Raw genomic sequence first — 23,558 nt, forward strand, 5'->3', positions numbered from 1 at the left:
ACCACATTTCAGCACTAAAATGCATCATGCATATAAAGGCTATCAGCTGCATACAAATCTGGATATTTCTCACACCATAATCACAGGTCAAGTTAACAAGTCAGTACATCATAGTATATGCAGTACAATACCAATTCATATATCAAAGGTTCTGAATGTGTTTTTCCCTTTCCAAGTCTGCAATGAAGTAGGCAAAGGCTTTTGATTGAGTGGGGACATATGGGCATTTGGGAGCCATTGCCTTCTCCTTTGATGTGCTCTCTCAGGTCGGGCACTATGATGGAGAGGGAGGTTAAAGCATGGTGCTTGCTCATTCTACCCCCCACCCCCCCTTCCCCACCACAGTGCAAGCGTCTGAACGCATGCAGGCCCCTGGACCCCCGCTGAGACCCTACAGCCTCGCGAGGCCGCAGATGCTAAGGGGAAATGTAATTTATGCAAAATTAGGCATGCACATAATTACCAGGGGACATGTCTTATTTATTACATGAGGTACTGTAGCTGCCCTGTGGAAAGTGCCTCGAAACCCCCATATGACAAAGCAGAAGAAGACTGAAAAGAGTAAAATGCACAAATACTGATGTTTAAGGAGTGGGCTCCTTGAGCGCTGAGAGGAGTCTGTGTTTCTCGGTGCTGCTGGGAGGGTTTAACTCAGGGAGGCAGTTGCTACCACCACTTGAATGGAGGGAAAATATTGATCCCTCTGAACAGCAGTGTTTTTTCTCTCCCCTTACTGCTGTTAACCTTGTAAAAATACTCTCCTCTAGTTGGAAATGAGACCTCCAAATTCAATCTTGAGCCTGACAGGTTATGTTTAGATTTAAAAGCCTTGGATGCAGACAGGCAGGTTATGCCATTGTTACATTACTGGCTTTGGCGCCAGCGAGACACATGGCCGGGATTCAACACTCAACATCTCCACCTGCTGGAGATGAACTGGAGCACTCAATAAACTTCACTCACAAACATGATGATTAATGGAATGTATAAGTATGTGTTTCCAGTAGTTCTGTTGTTATTATCAAGGTATGATTCATGGATGCCATTCTACTCTAAATCCTAAGATCATTGTCCAAATACAGTACCGCAACATAATCTGGTGCATCCATATCTTTAGATTTCCTCTACAATGTGAAAAGTCCTTGAATGCACATTGGCCAATATTATCTACTGAAGCCCTCTTTTTCTTTTTCTTTCTCTCTTTCTCTCTCTCTCTCTCTCTCTCTCTCTCGCCCTCTCTCATTCTTTCTAAGGGGAGATCTTGGGAAGTGGATTCTTAAGGCTTTGAACGATTCTGCCTCAATCAATTGTGCTGTGGCAGTGCAGTCCCGTCCTGAGCTGAGCCATGCATCTTCATCATGGTGAGGAGGAGGAGGAGGAGGAGGAGGAGAGAGCTCCTGCGGTGTCTGTGTGTGCTGCCTCCCTGCAGTTTCTGCAGCATCAACGTCAGCACTAAGCTTTTTTACGCTGAATTTGGCACTTTCCCTGTTAGACAATACACAGTCGTAGGCAGAACATATGCATTATAGATCACCACCCAACAAAAAGGCAATTGGAGTAAAATTTCAAGGAATGTCTTGTCTAACTGTACTCATATTGCCTACTGTAAGTCATGTTTATATGTTAACATGCTATTCTTACCGATCATGGCAATAAAAGGGCAAGTAGGACTGATCATAACTGCAAGGCAATACATGCATTCAGCAGAATTAAAAACATGTCATCAGACATTTTCAGCCAAAAGTACCAGTTCAGTCTCATAAACTGTAATATAGGCTGGCTGACCTAACATTGTGTCACTAACACCCTAAAGAGTCTATCTAAAATGGCAATGTAACATTTTTTTGAGGCAACGGAACAAACCAAGCTATAACTTTATTATTAACTATACTTCAAAAAGCATCCCCTCCTCTTTGGTCTCTAGCCAGTATCTAAGAGAGGATAGGCTTATGGAGAGAGAAGAAAGGAGCCACTTAAACTAATCTTGCACAAATAGCACAAGCCCAGCCCCCCCAGCACCCCCCCTCCCCCCCACCACCACCACACACACATACACACCAAAAAAGAACTCCCTCCAGTGAATTCATTACAGTGGTTTAATTAACTGCCCTGCAACAAAGCCTTGAATCCCTTCATGGTGAGCAACAAGAAATAAATAGCATTCCAATACTGGCCAGTTGGATGGTTTTTAGTTGAGGCTGGTGTAAATAAATCCAATTAAAACAAAATTTAAATAACACTGTACATCTAGGGTACATTTTTGTTTACTGCGCAATATCATTCACAATCTTTAAGCTACAAACAGAAAATGAATGTCTAAATATGTAATGGTTACTTGTATGAACACGTACTGTACATGTACAACTGATTTATACAGTAGGCCTACATACTGTAGGTGTATCAGGTTAGATTGATTAGATTGTGTATTATACAATTTACATTACTCTATTTTGTCGAATTGACTATTCTTTGAAACTTTTGATTCTGTGAATTAATTAGATGAAAAATCATTCCGTTGTGATTTGGCAACATATTCAAAGCTCAACAACAGGTTTTGTTAATTGCAATCTCCAAGTGAAACACAAGTAGCAAGTAAAGAGCTGAGCATGAAGAAATTATTATTAGGAGGAATTACATCAACATGGTTAAAAAATACTTCAAAGTAGCTTTAAAGCAGGAATAACCGATCATTACAATTGTTTACATAATGGTGTGTAATCAGATAAAGAGTTGGAGTGCAGTAAATTGGAGAAACTTTCTCTTATCCTACTACTTTATTTCTCAATTACATTGTGGGTGCTGCATATTGTAGTGAAAAATGCTTTGATTAGGTGGAGGAACGGGACACCATCTATTTCTATTATATTCTCTATGTATATATGTATGTATGCATGTATGTATGTATGTATATATGTATGTATTTATGTATGTATGCTTGTATGTTCTGTACTTATGTATTTTAAATTTTTACTGTTAAGCACCTTGTATTGCAATTTTGTATGAAAGGCGCTATATAAATAAAGCTTGATTGATTGATTGATTGATTGATTAAAACTAACCCTATTTGCTGTAGGTAGCAAAGTGCTGTGAATGTGCTATGGTGTGAATTGTTTGGGGAAGTTCATTTGCACAGTGTGTACTTGAAGCTTATACTGAATCATTTGTAAAATGTCACATACAGTAACACTGAGAATAAAAGCCTGATAGTCTAATAATCTTATCACTGTTGCATTTAGTAGTGTTTAGGGTTGGGGTTAGGATTAGGTTAGCATTTAGGGAGTGTTTGTTGATGCCGTAAATACATTGCACTGTAAGAGGGAAAAACCAATACAGTGTGATATAAAAAAAAAGAAAAAAAAGAAAGACAAATATTGTGTGCTTGCACCATGGTATCAGCCCAGCATGAGACTACTGTACAGTATACTGTGGATGGCTACCCATTCTGTGTCAAAGAACAACATCAGCACACATTAAGACAGCCACTACATAAAGGAGTAGCCTAAATGACATTTCCTTAGGGTATAACATCAAATACAGTCTGGTTGAGTTACACAGAGCATTTCCAGTGTGCCCTTTGAAATTTGTAGGAAGTTGCCCTATTTTAGGAGGCAGAAAATTGGCTGTTGCATTCTCATTTGTCCAACCACTTTGCCGAGTGGAACTCCTCAGATGGAATGAACTGCCCTAAAGTAAAACAGACTTTGCCAGTCACAGGTATACAGTAGCATACACTATAACTGTTATTCACACCACACAATACCAGCCAGAATACCTCACACCATAAAATACCAACCAGTTCACAATTCACAATTAGTTACACAATGCAGTGTAACTAAATGAATTTCCCAAACACTATCTAAACATCCTAATCAAGTAAATAAACACTTTGACTAAGACATATTTTGGATATGTGGAGTAAACAGATTACTTAATCATATGGTAGGGAATGAGATGACACATCCTTTGCTTCCTGAAGGGAAGGGCCCTGCAGTGAATGAGAGACAGCTCTATATGCTTGCTACACAAAGCAGGTTTCCGAGGTTACATATCTCTCTCTGCCCTGCTTGTCTGAGAAGAAAGAGTGTGGCAGAGGAGTCCTTGACTGAACTGTGAAAGTGCTGACACCGGTGCCACTTGTGATGCCTATATCAGTCTGCCGGGATCTCTACTGAGATAAACTAGCTTTTGGTCACTAATGATTCTGAGTAAATGTGGCATCTTCTTGATTAAGGACCCTGTGTCTTTCTCCTGTGTTAGAATGAGTAATTTCCCCCCAACAACTTCATTACAACCCCAAGGACAAACTCTCACCGCACCCCATACTTCTCCACACTGTCCTCGCCACCGCACAGTGTAGTGCCTGCTCAGTTTGACAGCCTCACCAAAGCAAGAGAGGTCCCCAGCCCATGCAGCAAAGCATAAAAAACAATCCCCCCTTCGATTATAAAATACAGAATTAATCTATTTAGCCTCTTCCTCAAGAAAATGTTCCTTCTTGCGTGTCTCTACTGAAAGAGGGGAGAAGGAGCGACACACATGCTGTGGTCACTTCCACTTTTGTTCATGCCACTCTGACCAGACAGAAGCTTGTAAACCTTCCTCTGCTGTTCATACTGAAAGAATATTAATAATTGATTGAAAAACCTCTTATTCTCTAAATTTTAAATGCCTCCCACTATCAAAAATAACTTCTTATATGGAGGGCTAAAAAGCTGCAGGCAAAGGACCTGTCCTGCTTCACTCACCTCTACAAAAATGTTGCTGCGTCAACATATAACAAAATCAATTAGATAGATAGCCTAATAATCATGTGAAATGTGTATTTTCTGCAGTGCATTGTGGCAGACAGTCATTGTAGAGGAAGGGTCTGTTGTTCTTTACTCCATATAGGTGCATGTACTGTAGAGGTATATAGTAACAACAGTAATCTGATAAACTCTTGTTGTTTCTCTTCTGATGATCTGACAACCCAAAAAACTGTCTCAATTCATGTTAATAAACAAACAATATACCTCCTTAAAATGTTTTGTAAGGAATGCTAACCTTGTCCAATTGACCGCATTCAAGGCCTGTCTTCTCCTAGCACATGTTACAATACAGTAACGATTACTCGTGTGAGCAACTAGAGCTGATAAAAGAAAATCGATGTAATTGATTGACTTAAAATCTGGAACTATTGACGTAGAGCATCCAATTAATTGTTACCTGGCTGGTATTTTTGGTATTACTCTCCAAATTAAACAAGCGGTCTGCGTCAGTGAGCGAGTTGGGGCATGAACTCATCTGGGATGGTGAAACGCCGGATATACACTTTATGATGCGAATGATTATATCTGAAACCCTGCACAAGCCTGCTTCTACATTGTGACTGTCTGTATTTCATTAAGCCTACAATTCATCTAAATAGTATACAAGTTGAGGTAGCCTAACAGGTTGATCCAACTAATGGGCAGGCATTGTCATGTACATTTCACTCGCTCAACTGAATTGACCCCTCTCCCAGTCACGCCTGCATTCCCCGTTTTCACTGGTCAACACTGTCAACACGGAACTCGTTACTACCACAGACTGTTACTACACACCGCGTTTTGCAATAACTTCCTCTTCCATTGATAATTTGTCTGGCATTGGACATGTATTCTCTGACTCAGCAGTTATTAGGGTTCAATGTACAATAGTTTAAGAAACTTGAGACACGTCACAACTTTCTAAAGATGGGTGATCAAGGGGGAGCCATTCCCCGCAGAAGAGCCACTATCTCCTCTGCAAGGGGTACTTTGAAAGTGAACGGAGGGTTTGCGGTTGATACAAGTGACAGTGGAAACGGTAATGGCAACGTTGTAACGAAGCAAAATGTGTCCGAGTTGCCCTATTCGACGACGCCTAAAGAAAGGACTAGGAAACGGAGAAATGTTCAAAGTGACAAACTGAGGTGAGAGAGACGTAAGGCAGACGTGTCCTTGTAGAGTAAAGGTTATGCCATGAGTTATACGACAGGGTGCATGTTTGTTACTGAACTCAACTATATTTTATTTCACTGTACGAAAAATGAAGGATGTTTACTCTCCCTGGTGTCAGACGAGGGGAGTATACTGTAGTTCAGTGTGAGGCTGGGAAAGGGTATTTCAGGCTACTGTAGTAGCTATAAATGGATGCACTCGATGTTAACTACGGCGCCTATTCGATGTGTTCCTCAATTAATTAATTAATTCATTCATTCATTCAAGTGTGTTGTGTACTATACTCGGTTATATGTCATCTCTCCTCAGTTGCCACAGGTTGCAGGAGTCCTTGCTTAGCTCTGCTAGTGGCTACCGTAACTACAGAGGAATCCTCAACTGGTGTGTTGTCATGCTGGTAAATCCTCAGCTGAGTATCTTACACTATAACTTCTGCATTTTTACTGTATGTAACAATGTCATTACAACTTTCTATCATTTCATCTCTCAAATGTACAGACCACTCAAAAACACTAAATCCAGTTTTTAGAGGCTCCCCTCTCTATTGATTCATACCTCATCAGCACCAGCCTTTCCGCATAGGCCTACTCAGTACAGGTCAAACAAGATTACAATTGCTTTCAATTTTATTCTTATTTCACGGGGCAATAGGCATACGATATTGGTACAGTGTTGGGATTTACTTAAGAGCAGCACATTGACTATGAGGAGAGATGGTGATCGTAGACCATCATGTGGTGGATGTGCCTTCAGGCCTCACTGGAAGGTATGCCGATCACACGCTGTGCATGAAACCAGATCGTTTAAAACATCTGACACTTCATTCAGAGCACCTCAGGAACATATACCTTTCCCTTCCTCAATTGTGGAACTGCAACGGAATATTTTAAAAACCCCAACATCTGACAAGCCTTTCATTTCCGCGTATATAGGGTTAGTGTTTTCCGTCTAGTGAAATTAGAAAAGTGAAATCTATGTGCAGCCACATTTTACCTCATGGTCTTTTTTAGTTATTGTATGGGTGGCATTTCACTTACTAAAAAAGCAAGTGATGTCATATTGCTATGATGTACATGCATGAAACTGTTTAGGCTGATATATTGTGAGGGATGCCTTATGCCTCTAAGTAGACACACTTGTTTTGTTTTTAATTCTGTGGTAAACAGTATGCTAGCTACAAGTGCTGTTGACAGTTGCTGAGCTATTCTGTCCAAGCCTTAATGCTTCTTCTTCCGTAGTTGCCTAATGACTTTCTTAATAACCTTGCCTTGTGCTAATTCATTTCTGCTTTGAAGTCAGTGAGAGTATGGGGAAAAGCAGGATGTTCAGACACCCTACCTCTGAATACAATTGGATGAAGAAGAAAAAAATCTTTCAACTGTCAAGATGTTGTTTGAGTTCAAGGAAGTTTTGATGGTGCATAGGTCAATGTGATATCATTCACTTAGAAAAGCACACTGAATTTAGGATATATTAACTATTATTATATGACATAATAACTATTGTGTGTCTACTGTACATGTGGAAATATAGTCTCAAGAGAAATCTAAAAATAAACATTCTGCAACAGCTAGACCATCGGAATTCATGTCAAATTTGCGTGCCGCCAGCTAAGACGTCGTCTTCAAAGCCATTGAGAATACATTTGATTTTCTAAAGCTGTTGTTAATCCACTCTTTGAAACAAGATCATTTTGTCATCAGAACTTTTACCAAATTCTCACTGAACTTACTCAGGTCTTTGTGCTCCATAATGAGATAGTACAATTCAACCCTAAAACGTTGAAAGGGAGAGGGAGAGAATCACAGGATAGAACTAGAATCCTAGAAGAGGATGAGTATACTGTACCCATTTCCTCTTTTTGCGGTCAAGATCAGTTTCACTATAATAGTGAGCGCTTTACTGTATTGAGGATTGTATACGTTTAAACACATGTAATTAATTCAGGCTTGTTGTTGTGTTGTGGAGCCTGTTTTCAAGGATGCAATGAATTTCAGATCTGTCTTCTGTTGTAGGTTTTGAGCAATGCCCGTCTATTCTTGGAAAACCTTTTAAAGTAAGTACATTATGCAGCAGTGACATTTTTCACAATGTGTCCTCTCCAAAAGACCAGTATAAATAGATTGTCACTTCAATGCTTTATGAAAGACATATTACATATGTTATCTCCTCTCTGAGATATTTGTTGGCGAAATAAAGAATAGCATACTGTACAGTAGCAGACACTGTAAGGGGAAAAGTAGCTTTTATATAGCACATTTCTTTACCAGTAAAGTTGTCACAGGCTGTTTTTTGACAGTTTGAAAAAAAGGCCCAGATTTCACAGAGAGGATGGAACGTTAGCCCCCTCACTGATGAGACCATATGCCGTCCTACTGTATACTCCACTGCAAGCATGATGCTTGTCCCTAGATGCCCATCACGGCAGAAGCCATTGTTTTATGAAGGGTTGCCAGGAGGATATACAGTATGGTCTTGTAGAAAGCTAAGCTAAGAGTTTCTAGTCCGGATTCAATAAAATATGCCCTATTAATGTTTATGCAGTACCTTGCCCAAACAAGTGTGTCTGTAAATGTAGGCATCTACCTCAAGTGGAGTCTATCTGTTGTTTTAACTATGTGAATCACTTGTGTGATTTCTCTTAGACTAGATGAAAAAAATGCTTATTTTTACAGTACATGCACATGTAACTGTATACATATTACAATGTACAGTAGTTGGATTCTATTGTGCATTGTCTAAACAACAGTACTGCATTTCCTCTGTTTTCAAGGTATGGCATTTTAGTGGACCCAATAAAAGTGGTTTCTCTTTTCGTGAAGGACCCCTACAACTGGCCTGCAGCATGCCTTGTCATTGGTACGTGGGCTACGACAGTAACCTCTTGCAGGGCATCTTTGTCCTTCTGGATTCCCCCCGCACTCCCTCAGATCTGTAGGAAGGAAGGTTATTACTGGCTGCAGTGCTGCAGCTGTCTCCTGAGGAACATCCACCTGCCCTACTTTATGGACGTACTGCACTGAGACTCAGGTTATGGGAATCCCTATACAGTGCATGGGCATTGCAGATAGTGGCTGTTCTGTAAAGGCACTTGGTTTTATGCATTGCAGTGTTTTTTCTTTAACACGTAATGAATAAAACTGAAGTTCAGTACCTATTTTATTGGCTGTGTCATCCCAAGTAGTTCTGTTGATTGGAAGCTAAGCACGGGTAGTGCCAAGGCAGCCTATTGTTTATATTGTATATACAATACAGTAGCTTCTCCTTCCACTCTCTCAATATATTTCATTAGGCCTTTGACATTTTGTACAGGTCCTCAGAATGAACTCAGATTCTATGGTATTTCCTTCAAAACACAGATGGAAAAAAAACATAATTCCAAAACACCAGGTCACATGATGTGGCGGCATAGAGAGGAAGCCTCGGAGCTATTTAGATAATCCTGTGATTCCAAAAAAAAAGGGTTGAGCCGCTCAGTCGTTCCTGCTTGTTTGTTTTGTTTGCATGTGATTCTTTTCCTCTGTGTCTGCCTGTGCTGGCTATGCCTGAGCTCCTCCATCCTGCAGTGGTACAGTTAGCAGGTGGTCCACGCAACACATATGCTGTATTTCTGCTGGCTCATTTCTCACAGGAGTTGATGCTGTGACAGCAGGTTCATCTTAAGAGGCCAGAGGATTGACCCCACTCAGTAGCGTAGAGCTGAAAGACTGCCTTTATTTGCAGTATATCTTTTTGTAAATCTTCACTCCCTTTGCTGGTGTTTTATGGAACAGATATGACTATATCTTGTAGTCATTCAATCAGTGCAGATTACAATGCAGTGGCTAATGCCTATGTCTTTTCAATAGCTATTATCTACAGTACAGTAATTACAACAATTGGCATTAAATCAGTACCAACTATATCCTTGTTGTCTTTTTTCCAGTCTCAAATCTGTCTATATTGGCAGCTTTGTACACAGAGAGAAGGCTTTCAGTGGTGAGTTTTCATTTACCATCATTGCCTTTATACAGCATATAATGATACACTCAAATGCAAAACTCTAATTTGTCATTGTGGCATGTGTGTGATTGTATTTGGTGTAATTGGAATATACTGTTATGCAGTGTCTCTAAAATGCTTTAAACATAAATGTGAATGTGATTATTCTGTCTCTCCAGGGCACCTTCAGTGAACGTTTTGGCCTGTTGATTCATTCTATCAACCTGTCAATCATCCTGTGCTTCCCAGTGGTCATTGTGCTGATGGTTAACTCAATAACTCCAGGTACAGTCATATATCTGTCCCAATTTGCTGAGCAATCTTTTATTTCAGTCAAACTGAGCAACAATGGAGGGGGGTAGATGCCTGTGCTTGGACTGTATCTCCTTTGTTTGTGTTCTACCTTATGATACAAGTGTACTTGTATGTGAATGGAATCAGAGGCAGGTTTACAGTTGGTAATAATGGCCTCACAGGGTGGAGTGAACTTGAGATGCCAAAAGAGGCGTGGCTGAAAGATGGGTCAATGAAAGGTCATCACCGCCTGTCTTCATCAAGCTGGTGGGCAGCCAAGATGGGATAGGACAACACCTAAGGAACTGACCATGTTATTACATGTACATGGTGTCAGCCATGTATTCATACTGTACACATAAGAAGACACAGGTGGAACTGGTTATCACCCACTTTTAAGAGAACAGGTTTTTTAGCTCAATAACTTCCTCAGTTTCCCGCAAGCAGATCATCTCTCGCTGTAAGTTTGTGTGAGCACAGTGAGTGTCAGTACAGTACAACAGTATCCTATCCTTACCTTTGGAAAGTCTGTCTCTCCTCATCTGCTATCGCCACAGGAGGTGACAAAGATGTACCATCTGTCGGTTGTACCTCATATGGGGCCACTGTTTATACATCAAGGTCAGGGGACTGGGCCACTGATGCTCTTCTTGGCAAGGGAGCCAGCCACTGTCTCTCTGTGCCCATGCCATCTACTGGGTATCCAGCAAGGGCCATTTCCATGCAGCATATGGCTGCTATTGATAAAGCAGTAGTAGTCTGTTAGAGGGAACTGGGGGCCCTGCCAGGTTTCTGGGCATGAGTGCTGTTAGATGGACGTGAGTGCACTGTTTTCCCTCGTCCATTGATGTGATAGGCAGATAGGACGTTGAGTCGCGAAACTCTTCAATGATATTGATAGCCCTAGATAAAGAAGACCCAGGTGGACAGCATTCCTAAGCTTCTTGTTTGGCATGTTTGTTAACTGCACATCAAAGACAACATTGTTGCTAACTGGGAAATGCTAAGCGCTTTGAAACTGAGAGCTTAATTCATTCCGTCCTTGACACACTTTGAGTTTTTTTATGTAGCTAGTTTCTTTTTTTACAAGAGTATTTGTGCATCGCTGCCACCTTGAGATAAAAGCACTTAGTATAATTTACCATATGAAGCACTGTACTACACAGATTTGTTCTTGATTGTCACATTGAGATTGTTTAAAACCGCCCACACATCTTCCTTTGATGAACAATATTTGTCTGTGTGCAACACTTGAGATGATTGGTTGAGAATCCCAACTGCCAATGTGACTCATTTGACATTGTAAAATGTTGTGTCCTCAGTGGGTGGGGCCTTCTCTCTGGGAGTGTACACTATCCTGTTCTTGAAGCTCTACTCCTACAAAGACGTGAACAGGTGGTGTCGAGAGAGGGGTCGTGCTAAAGCCCGTACCATGGTCAGATCCCTTTCATGTAAGTTCTCCTCGCCTCCTCCATGGCCCGTCATCATCACGTGTGCAACACTGCTACACTGTGTGCAACACTGCTAACAATGCTTCTGATTTTGCTACTACTCTATTCTGATACTGTATCTCTACTGTATCCGTAAAGTCTGTAGTAGTGCGACCAAAAGTTAATTCAGCTGCTCTCCTCTCAGCCCTTCCGGGTGTCTAAGAGAGTTTCTTTGCCTAGAGAGTGGTGCTGGGATTCCACTACTGTGACCTTTGACTAGTAATAAAGAGCTTAATGAGATTTCTGACTGGCCTCTGTGGAAATGGCAACTGTGACCCAATTTTTCATAGGCTGTGTGTACCTCTACAGAAACCTTCTCCTGTTAGTGAGGATTTGATGTGACCTGATATTTTCCCTCTAAACATTCACAGTACACATGCACAGTAACACATGCACAGTACACAGGGCTAGTCATCTATCACCCTAACTCCTGCACTGCCCCCTGCTGGCACACTGTATATGCATAGGTCTTATGCAGATTGATTGTGACAGTAAGTGTCATCAATATTGATCTTTGAGTTAATATCGCAAGTCCTCCCCTCCACAGGTCCATCAGCTCAGTGGTCTAAAGGAAATGGATTTCAGACAGAGGTGTCCTATCCTGGCAATCTCACTCTCAGAGGTGAGTACGCAGTACAGCCTAGACATCCAGTACACCCTTGTTGCTACTGCATCCTATTCTGCTGTACCTTACTATATCAAACATTATCAAAGATAATGTTCTATCTCTCTCTCGCTCTCGCTCTCTCTCACACACTCTCTCTCTGCCCATTTTGTTTTAGATTTGTATTATTTTGTTTTTGCACCAACGCTCTGCTATGAGTTAAACTTCCCCCGGTCGCCACGGATACGCAAGAGGTTTCTGTTGAGGAGGCTTTTTGAGATGGTGAGTTTTGTCTTAAAATCGGCTTTTATGCGTTCATCTTTTACGGTACTTTACTGTATATTCAAGGAGATGGCTATACAGTACCATGGGAAATAGAGTTAAGCATTGTTTTCACTTACTACAGTATATGTTAACTTGTATGGATATAGAAAATGGTGTCAGGAGTTCTTGTTTAGCCTTTATGTAAAGATGCACATTATTGAAATAGAACTTCCTATTGCCAATTTCTCTCAACCCATTATTGGGAGTTTATCTAGGCCCATTGATTGAGATAAGGCCTGAACTCTGAGGCCCATTATGGAAATTCTCCCGATTCCAACAACAAACACTATCTGCATACACGAGCCTTAACTGTAGTAGTTCATCAGTTGAACTGAAGACATTGTCATCTCTCTTTACAGATTTTCTTCACAAAGTTATTGGTTGGATTAACACAGCAGGTATGTTTGATATAGACATTAATTCGCAGTCTGGCACATGCATAAGATAATTAGCCACACACCAGTGTTATTTATGCTTATACAGTTTATTCATTGATCTCATATTCTTTTCCAGTGGATGATACCAATCATACAGAGTTCGATGAAGCCATTAGAGGTACAGTAGGGTTAAACACATGATAAACATTAGAGTCCTTTTTCCTCCAACAACACATTCATTCATTCCTTGATCCTGCAGGATATGGACCTCTCCAGGATGATGGAGCGTCTCCTCAGATTAGCAGTAAGTACACAGATAAAAACAATGTGGCGAAGGTAATGGTAGAGGAATGCAGTTCATACCTTGAGAGAAATGACAAATGCATTGCTAGTTATGAAAGTATTATCACACAAACAGTACAACTTCGCTCTGTATCCTAATATTTACGCATATCATTTGTTTTAATGTTGAACATTCTCAATGCTCTACAGTGTTAGTATTTTGGCTTTATTTTATTTTTTTATTCAAGCTGAAAATCCTTGTATAAAGTTGTCCTCTCTCCTGTCAGGTGCCCAATCATCTACTCTGGTTGATCTTCTTTTACTCATTCTTTCATTCATCCATGAACTTTGTGGCTGAGCTCCTGCAGTTTGGAGACAGAGAGTTTTACAGAGACTGGTGGTAGGTGAATCATCTTTCATATATCATCTTTCATGACACGCACTTGTTCATAACCACTGTGACAAAGGTCAATACAACCTGTTGATTTCATGACATACAAAACTCACCTGCTGTTTTATGACTATGAGACATTTCTCTTTCTTGCAGGAACTCAGAGACAGTCACTTACTTTTGGCAAAACTGGAATATTCCGGTCCACAAGTGGTGTCTTCGGTGAGTGATGCAATGCCCTCCATATGGAATCAGCTGACAGACTACTGTAGGTAGAGGTTGGAACAAAAGAACCCTGTGAAGCTGGCATGAGGTGTTTGATATTGTATGCCTCCTGTCTTGCTCCCTCTCTCCTAAAGCCACTTCTACAAACCCATGCTGAAGAGAGGTGTCAGTAAGTGGGCCAGCCAGTCAGCAGTCTTCCTACTCTCAGCCTTCTTTCATGAGGTAAGGTGCTCTCAAGACACAGTCATACATATATTCATACATATTTGGAGCAAACATGTATTATGGGACTAGGATTTCATAATTACAGAGATTAGTCGAATAATATTTTCGAAATGCCAGACACTTCCGTTGTTACTTGAAGGCACAGTGACAATACGTTATTTCCAGCTATGAAGTAGGGCCATTTATGAGCATATTTTCTCCTGCTGTGTAGACGGGGGTGGGTGTATTTTGGCTCATATCCAGTGCTCTTCATCATTGATGAAGGTCAGTGTTGGAGGGACGGTAGGATGAGAAGAGAGTGTAACACAAACCATATCAGGCTTCTGGTGCAGGAGATAAGGCCTGTACTGTGAGGAGCCTGTTCAGTCAGCAGGTTCACAGAGATATGGCTCCCCGGACAGGCTGCTTTTCTAAATGTTAACCTTCAGAGGACAGCGCCACGGGCCCAGTGGGATGCTAGTCTCACACACACCCCTGAGTAATGGTTGGAGGAATCCCAGGAGACTAGGAGCTGCAGATCATGGGGTCACAGCAGGCCTCTGTCAGGTCTCCATCACTCAAAGCAATGAGCTGGGGGTTGATAGTCATCCAGCAGTCATCCCTAGGGATCTGGAGACATCCTTCTCCTTTTAGGTCTGTTAAATGGCTGTAGATGGTTGTGAAGCTCTTGAAAGCCTAACTCTGATATCTTTCAGTATCTGGTCAGTGTTCCACTGAGGATGTTCAGACTGTGGGCTTTCATGGGCATGATGGCTCAGGTGAGATGGAATTTGGAGATATCAAAAATGATATTTTTTTCCTGCTAGTGTTTATTTGTTTGCTCACTGAAATTAATCTTTACAGCTTCCCTTGGCCTGGTTTGTGGAGCGTTTTCTCAGAGGTAACTATGGCAACGCAGCTGTATGGCTGTCTATCATCATTGGTCAGCCAATCGCCGTGCTTATGTACGTCCATGACTACTATGTGCATCACTTTCAAGAGGAGGCAATGGAAACTGGACCTGAATGACCTTGTCAGGGAGAGTATACTGTCCTAGATTACCTTATTGGGCAAAGGCTACAACAATAGATATACTGTACTGTACATGTATCAGGTCAATAAAGACTAAAACTGCTTCTTTTTTTAAAGCACTTAGGAGCTTTTAAACTCATCTTGGAAATAATTTGTTTAGGAGTTATCGTTACAAAAAACGTATTCAAATTCAACTGAAATATTTGCCATAGTTATGTATTACCAGAACACATTCAACTGTAGTGTAGATTGTTACTCCGAAAATGTGTACAGCCAGTATAGTGTATGTGTCTGATTTCTGAATGTTTGTATGCCAACAAAGCCTTAACTTTTTGTCACTGTCTCTTCTTTTACTTGGGTTACATGAAAATGTTTTTAAATTGATGTGCATAAATCGTTGTCTCAAGATTGTATTTGTTTAAAAGAGACTCTTGGATTAATATTTTGTTGGATCAATAAGTATGCAGAACTTGCATTGAGTTTTAGCTCAGGTACGCAGACAGACCTTGAATGTAATTGTGAATTGTTTGTAATCATAGCCCACTTGACTGCATCCATAAGTAAACCTTTTTCTGTTTGAATGAGCTTCCATTTATTTCATGTAGCGATTATGCCGTGATATATTGTGGTTTGTACCCTGTTTGGTTTGCCTCAAGACTGGTTGTCCTTGCATCACAGCAAAAACACAGAAAAGGGGGACATCTATTGGTGGTTACTAGCTAGGGAGCTTCTAAAATACAGAACTGAAAAACGTTTTTCTATTCATGTGTTATTATTTCCTAACATGACAACATTTATCAACTATAATTATATTCTGCAGCATGTGTTGATGTATTTTAATCTCCTGCTATTGTTTCTGGGCAAATATGCTGGCTGTTCCTTGCAATTTGTCCTGAGATGATGAGGGTGCCAGAATCTTCCAATCAGGGAAAGTGCATGATGAATGGCTTCTGGGAAGACTCCTGAAATAGCCACAGGTATTTAAACTCCCTATCACCAACCCTGTGACGCGTTTCTCAGCTCCTGAGTCTGCATTTTTATGTTGGCTGATAGTGGTTCAGAACATAAGGTGTTGATTTTAAATGCAGTACTGTACTATGCCCAGTATAGAACAGAATCATGATAATGTCAGTGTCAATTGAGGCAATGTAAATATACAGTATATGGTTAGGATTTGATTGTGTTTACATAAGTGAATGTACTATAGATTTATAACAATTCATATGTAAAAAGGTGTAAGATTAAAGTATTTGGCAAGCAGTTGAAACAGTATTTTTGCTGTCAATAGAGGTGCTACATTCACTCTTAATACACTTGGCAGGTGAGGAGAAGACCAAATATATCTCTCACCCAAATTGATATCTTGAGAAGGGAAGTCTACCTTTTTATATGCAGTGACTTATGTTGTCTCCCTAGTGGCCGCCGTGCTACAATGTTTATTAATTTTGTGAGTGCCCTGGAGACCTGCCCTTGTGAATGCAGAAGAGAGGGGGGGTAGGGGAGGGGGGTGACTACAACGTCTCTAATTATTCACATTAGTGATTACCCCGCAGCTGTCGCCAAGCCTCACTGACTGCTAAATCATATTTTGCACCATTATCAGTTGTTTAGGGAAGTGGAGCGAAACAAGTGATTGTAATTCCTGATTGTGATGGCCTGAAGAAGTTGAGTCTTGTTTTGTGTCTGTTCCCTCAAGGAGGATGGGGAGATTTGAGTGTATGTCTGTAAAATAGTATTGAAAATATTCTGGCAGTGACGTTTATAATCAAATTCAGTATGTTATGACCATGCTCTGTAACTCTGGTATTCATGGTTGATGGCTCTGTGTGCAACCTTGAGTGTCTGCCAATGTCATGAGCAGTACAACTCAAACATCCCCCTTTCTTAATCCTCTGTAAATTTAACAGACACCCTCTCTTCTATTAGAAAGGTCATGAAAACATCCTGAAACAGTTTTGAGACTTTTATCCTCTCTCATTCAGTGGGAGACCAGTGAGTGACGCTGGGCAGGTACAGTATTCAGTCACATCACTGTCATCACTTTCTGTGTGTTTATTCACATGCTCAACACGGATCTCACCGCTGGAGCAGAATCTCCACAAGAACTTTTCTAGTCTCCAGTGCTGTAGCTCTCACAGCAGTGCCCTGATAGAAAGCAGAGACCTGAGACAGGGTCTTTACTGAACCGACAAAAGAAGAAGATTGAGTAATTTTCCGTTCTAATAATTGGTGCAGTGTGTTCAATGGGATGTGACCCAGTTGTCATTTTACTGTTTCACGTGGAGGTCACGAGGAATTGGAGCATAAACGGAGGTTTTCATTGAATGAATGTACATCTTGGTTGAGCGATGATTTGATAGACATTGTGTGTTGTGTCTTCAATAAGGTGGTTTACATGTAGCATCTACTTGTACAACGTCTCCCCAGGCCTCTGTCAGCTACAGTATGAACTTTATCATCCCTTGTTGTTTGGGGTTTTTTAGGCTCCATTGGGTAATTGTAGTTGACCCAGGAAATCCCAGCTTTAATACTGTGCAGTCCAAGTGTGTCCCATGTGTATGGTATGATATGTTTTAAAAATAGTTTGTTTTATCGGCATCCCATCTCATAGTGTTTATTTAAAGATCACAAGAGACTGAATGAATATTAAGTCATGTTGTAGTGAAGGGCCTGTCTAAACAGCACTTAAAATGTTTTGCTAATGCATATCCAGTCAGGACCACTTAGACTGGGATGAAGGAAAGAGTTTAGCCTGTGTTTTGGATGTTCCAGGCTGTGCACCTCAGAGGAAGAGATTTGTGCTGTAGATACAGTGCAGTATGTGTGCCTTAACTTAGGTCTATTGAGACAGGTGTCACCTTTTGTCCTCTGTTTAGGGAGTGGGTGATATGCTGTGTTTGGCGCATTCCTGAGCGTTGTCAGGACAGTTCCATGAAACACGGCCCCCTGTGCTTTGTCACCGTGACACAATGTTTAGCACCGTTAGGAGCCTGTGGAGAGCGGGCTGGGCCTGTTAACCTTGTATGCCCACAGTTCATGATCAAACTCTTAGGAAAATACAGTGATTAAATCTCTGGGTTTACTTTTCCCTGTGCTCTCACTGTATTTATACATAGGGTAATTGATTTGATAGTTTGCCTCAAGCTAAGCAAAGAGAGCTGAGCTTACAAATTGATTCAGCACAAATCCATATAACACTCTCTTTTCCTGTAAGTTGTGTACTTACCTTCAGTGCTGTCTTGAACATCAATACTGTAATTTTAACTACAGACACATGTTGATCTATCAAGTCCTTGAGATGTTTTGTGACATATGAAATATAAATGAAGCATTCTCTCTGAAAAGCTGTTGCCTCCTCATATTCAATCATACATTAATCCACTATTTCTTTGCAAATCCGTTATTGGAGAAAATTTCAGGAACATCAAAACAGAGTACTGACAGCTCAAGACAAATGAGCTTCCTTACAGGAAATGTGGAAAAAGTTCATGCTCATTCTGGAAGATGAATGTGTCTAGTGGAGTTTCACTCATGGGTCCTATTCACTGCAATGACGTTCTAACCACTCTTCTAAAAGCAGAAACATCCAATTAACTTCAAATACTCTTAATTATGATCCACATTTGTTGTCCCTACTTGATGTTTGTATTTATGCAATATGAGCATTTTAGTGAAGTTACAAATCCACAGTTACGCAGTCTGTTGAAATGCGCATCATGATTACGATTCTTGAGATGGGACATGTTTCCTGCTTGATTTTACAAAACATTTGTATGGAACCTCTCCTACTGTAACTGATATTGCAAATACATCTGGTCACCTACTGTAATTACTGTGTCTCTTTTCAGTCTTACAATATTCTAGGGTATTGTATACAGTACTGTACCATACTGTGCTGCACTTGGTACAGGCAGTCGTGATGTCACAGTCAATGTAAACTTAGGAAGACTTCCTCTGTTAGTAGGGGGACAGGATTAGTTAGTTAGTGTGATGGTGAACGGAAGAGCAGGCAGGGAGGCAAAGGCACACAGTGGGGTTTCCTTATAAATGTTTGGATGGGGGAAGAGTAACAGCACAGAGCAGTGTGCTGAGGAGCAGAGGACTGGAGGTACCGTAAACATTGAAATGAAGGTTTAATACAGGAGAGGTCTAAGCTGTTAGGCAGTGGGGGCTCGGCGACTGAGGAGGCCCTGGGCTTGACTAACCTCAAGTGGACTGAGACGTCACCTCAGTCTGCTTCACGGATTGATTGCTCTCCCCATACTTCTCTTGGTGCAGTGGTGAGTACTGATGTTTTATTTTACTACATTGAATTACACATTTTGTGTAACACTTTGTCTATGCCATGAAGGTACAGTATTGTCGTTCAGATTGATGGATTCTGTCAATATGCACTGTTTAAAGACATGGTTTACTTTCATTATTAATGACTCTGGCATTGTAAATCACATGTCATTCAAACAGATTAGACTGATGCTGTCTTGCGAAGAATAGCCCTAAAGCATTTTATACGTTGTTTATGTAGAATATCGTGGGATCTCACCCATGTGATGCTACATCCTGCCTGAATCAAGGAAGATAAGGACTCACACAGAGCTATTTATTTGTACAACATTTTCTGATCTGTTGCAAACCCTGACTGAGCTCCACTGAGTATTAGTTTACTGTCACTGTTAGCATATGACATCCTTTGAAGTTAGGGTTGAAAGGGAGGTCAATAGTATTTGACAATGATCTTACACAACATACCAATGGAGAAAGTGCATTGAGATTATGAACTCTTAAAACTTAGACAGTAAAGACACTGGGTTTTTTTAATTTTTTTTTTATCAAATCTCATTTTATCTAGATAGGATGATGTTATTCTCTGACACAGCATCTGACATTAATATGAGTTCCAGGCAGCTACCAACAGGCACATGGGTCTGTAACATATTTCTAAATGTGGAACTAGTGGTTTGTATGGAATATGGCATTGGCACGTCATAAGGTCCATTGCTTCCTCTCGTGTCACTCATGTGAGAAAGATCAGAAAGTTTCTACTGTATCATAATGTAATCTTTCATCGTACAATCTTGTATGTTTGACATTTACGTACATTCTGTGTATAGTCAAAACTGTGTGCTGGACCTGTTTGTGTCATTTTGCGGTGAAATGTCAGTCCCTAATCAATAGTTTTGTTTTCTGTTTTTCTATAGTGCGCTTTTCCAGTAGCAACAATAAATCATTTTTGTCTGTTATTTTGCAGTTTATTCTCTTGGGTATTGCTGTTGCTGAAAGCATGTAGTGGAAGAATTGTCAGCTGCCTGTTTATGAATGAACATGCTGGGCAAAGAATCATTTATCTCTGTAATCTCAGAAGCAAGCAGTTAATATCAAATTTCCTTTAAATTAAACATTCTTAACACATGCTCTCACTAATGATGATTCATTTAGTTTTGTGGACTGAATAATATCCAGGGATATTGCAATGAAAATACCGATTCATTCCCATTTATTTTCACATGCATCTTTACAATGTCTGTAGCCTTGGACACATTGCTCTCATTACTTTTGATAAATCACATTATTCGTATTATGCCCTCAGTCGAGCATGTTAAACTCATTAGGTTGAATGTCCCCAATTTTGCCTCTATGAATATTGAGCATGCAAAGATTAACTCACTATTATGCAAATAGTTGTTGAGAAATCTCTTGAAGAATTCCACTACATGGAACTGACTTGTTTAAGATAACAGAGACAAGTGTGTGCAAGTACAGTTTAGCTGTTCCCTCTCAGTTAACTTCCCCCTTAGACTCCCTGTGCCCGTCTCACTGCCCTAATTTGGTCAATCGCAGGCTGTGGGAAAGGATTGAGTATTTGAGGATACAGAGGCCATCTATCTTTAGTGTGTTGTATTACATCCTACTGTACCATTCTACAACCAATGATATGCTTCTACTGTTAGTGAAAATGAGTTGAAAAATGACTTGCAGACTCGTTTAGTGAGGCTGCAGAGCTCCTCACAAGGTGGGTATAGCAGACAGTGTTCACAGGCCAGAGGGAAATTGTTGTTAATTGACAATATTTTTGTAGGATATAGGACACTAAGTACGATGGGTAATCAGATAACTTTGTGATGGCTGCTTTCATAAGGTCCCAATCTCAAAGCAGTGGGGGATTGGTCAATGCGTAATATAATACTGCCATAATACTGCAAAGCCCCAGAGTCAAAGACAAAGCATCTGTTTTACTCTCTTTTGATGTCTGTGCTGATTCACTTTGATGAAAATAACTTTACTTGAAAACAAGAATATATCAATAGAAAGCTATAGCTATTGCTAAGTCAAGCCTGTTCCTTTTTGATGATGTACAGTATAAGTTTAATTTTTTTACCCTGGCTCCAAATCTTTGTTTTCACCACCGAAAAGACAAATTGCACCAATGTCTCATTCCCATGCCGGAGAAATGTAATGGATTTCTATTTGGAAAATAAACACTTACCCAAATGGAATACCTCAGATGCCCTTATAATGATCTTGTTATTGGGGATGCTGCCAACAAAAACAAATACATTGATGATAGTACAATGTGAGTGTATCGTGGAGACAGTGACATTAGTGGCCCAGTCCAGGATCCATGTTAAAGGTGAATTAGTGTTTAGGTAACAGAGGGTGCCCGTTCTCACGGGCCCTAGTCCTGTAGTTATTCCTCCTCTAGTCTAGTTTGTGTACACATACAAGGAAAATTGTTTTAATCTTTTACAAAGTAACTTCCCACTTAATTCCTTTTTGGTTTGTTTGTTTTTCAGACAGAGGTCCAACCACAGAACCATGGAGTCTAACTTTACTGAGAAGTCACTGTATCTCAATACTTCTTCATCAATGATGCCCATGGTCACCAGCAACAGTTCCAAGGTCTACAGAGAGCCGTACCTGCACAGACTGGCTCATTTTGATGAGGGCCTCTACAATGACTTCTACAGCCTCTGGATTGGCCTAGTGGTGATCAACACCCTCATCTTCATGGTTGGCATGGTCCTCAACACCCTGGCACTGTATATTTTCTGTTACTGCACAGAGCCCAAGACCACCTCAGTCATCTACACCATCAACCTGGCCATCACAGACCTACTGGTGAACCTGTCACTGCCCACACGTATCATACTGTATTACAGTGGGGGGAAATGTCTCAACTGTTCTTATGTGCACATATTCAGCTACTTTGTCAACATGTACTGCAGCATCCTCTTCCTCACCAGCATATGTGTGGACCGTTACCTGGCCATTGTACAGGTGGAGGCCTCTCGCAAATGGAGGAACCCCAACTTTGCAAAGGGGATCTGCATTTTCATCTGGCTCTTTGCCATCGTGGTCACTTACTCTTTCCTCACCACTGCCTTCAGACATGTAGGCTGCTGCCTCTCCAAGCTCTTTGCCCTGACCATCTTTGAGTTCTTCCTCCCTCTGGTCATCATTGTGGTGTTTACTGTCCGCATCATGTGTGCCCTGTCCAACCCCAGCCTGATGCAGCAAAGCCGGGAGAGACGAATGAGGGCCGTGCAGCTCCTTACCACTGTGCTGGTCATCTTCACCATCTGCTTCACACCTTTCCATGTGAGGCAGGTCCTGGTGTACTTCTACCCAGACATGCCCCACCACGTCATAGTTTACCATGTCACTGTCACCCTCAGCAGCCTCAACAGCTGTATGGACCCCATTGTCTACTGCTTTGTTACCAACAAGTTCCAGTCCACCATGAGGAGCTTCTTCCGCAAGGCAGAGGCAGAGCACACCAGTGGGGACATAATAAGCATGCAGAAGAGCTCCAAAGGCTCTGGCACTGTGACTGCTATCGCTCACAGCATGATGATGATGAACCTATCCACTCCACAGCCAGGAAACCACACAGCATGAGAGAGAGAGAGAGAGAGCGGCGTGTACAGGACAACCCACATATACTGTATAGGGCTCCACCTTTACTGTGAGAGAATGGAGGACAAGGCAGTGGCATTGACATATTTAAATGTTTGGAATCATGTTCTCATGCATAGAAATGGGAATATTTTGATGCATTTTGGAGATATGATCTTCCTCCTATGTAAAAGCCTATGGGTTCAGGAGGACATTTACTTTAACCTAACTTACAGTATATTACTATCTGTTAAACCAGTTGTGCCTTGTACTATTACTGTTAGGCATCAAACTATATTATTACTTATGTTGACAATCATCATTGATTAATTTGCTCAATTTGATTGTGTGTGACGCATTGTGTGTGACACATTGGCTTGGATGAAACAAATAGAAATTATTTGTATACTGCACTGTTACTGGTAGGTTTGTGTAATGCTTAGCATTATATATTAGACATTTCTTTTCAGTTTCTTAGAGACAGGTTTTAAATATGTTTAA

At 40.8% G+C, this 23,558-nt stretch overlaps 2 protein-coding genes across 2 annotated transcripts; both read left to right on the top strand.

Moving 5' to 3' along the window:
* Nucleotides 1-5,597: 5,597 nt before the first annotated feature.
* Nucleotides 5,598-15,161, top strand: dgat1b (diacylglycerol O-acyltransferase 1b; the record flags this gene model as incomplete). The annotated part of the gene is made up of 17 exons (XM_083678748.1): nt 5,598-5,932; nt 6,270-6,357; nt 7,976-8,016; nt 8,734-8,819; nt 9,886-9,938; nt 10,121-10,226; nt 11,558-11,686; nt 12,273-12,347; nt 12,508-12,611; nt 13,013-13,051; nt 13,167-13,208; nt 13,290-13,334; nt 13,600-13,712; nt 13,860-13,925; nt 14,063-14,150; nt 14,849-14,911; nt 14,997-15,161. The coding sequence occupies exons 1-17, from the start codon at nt 5,715-5,717 to the stop codon at nt 15,159-15,161; spliced, it is 1,521 nt and encodes a 506-aa protein (XP_083534874.1). The 5' UTR covers nt 5,598-5,714.
* Nucleotides 15,162-21,977: 6,816 nt separating this feature from the next.
* Nucleotides 21,978-23,141, top strand: gpr20 (G protein-coupled receptor 20; the record flags this gene model as incomplete). Its single annotated transcript, XM_083679412.1, has 1 exon — nt 21,978-23,141. The coding sequence occupies one exon, from the start codon at nt 21,978-21,980 to the stop codon at nt 23,058-23,060; it is 1,083 nt and encodes a 360-aa protein (XP_083535538.1). The 3' UTR covers nt 23,061-23,141.
* Nucleotides 23,142-23,558: the final 417 nt, after the last annotated feature.

The sequence above is a fragment of the Argentina silus genome (assembly GCF_951799395.1).
Source record: "Argentina silus genome assembly, chromosome: 10".
Classification (NCBI taxonomy): Eukaryota; Metazoa; Chordata; class Actinopteri; order Argentiniformes; family Argentinidae; genus Argentina; species Argentina silus.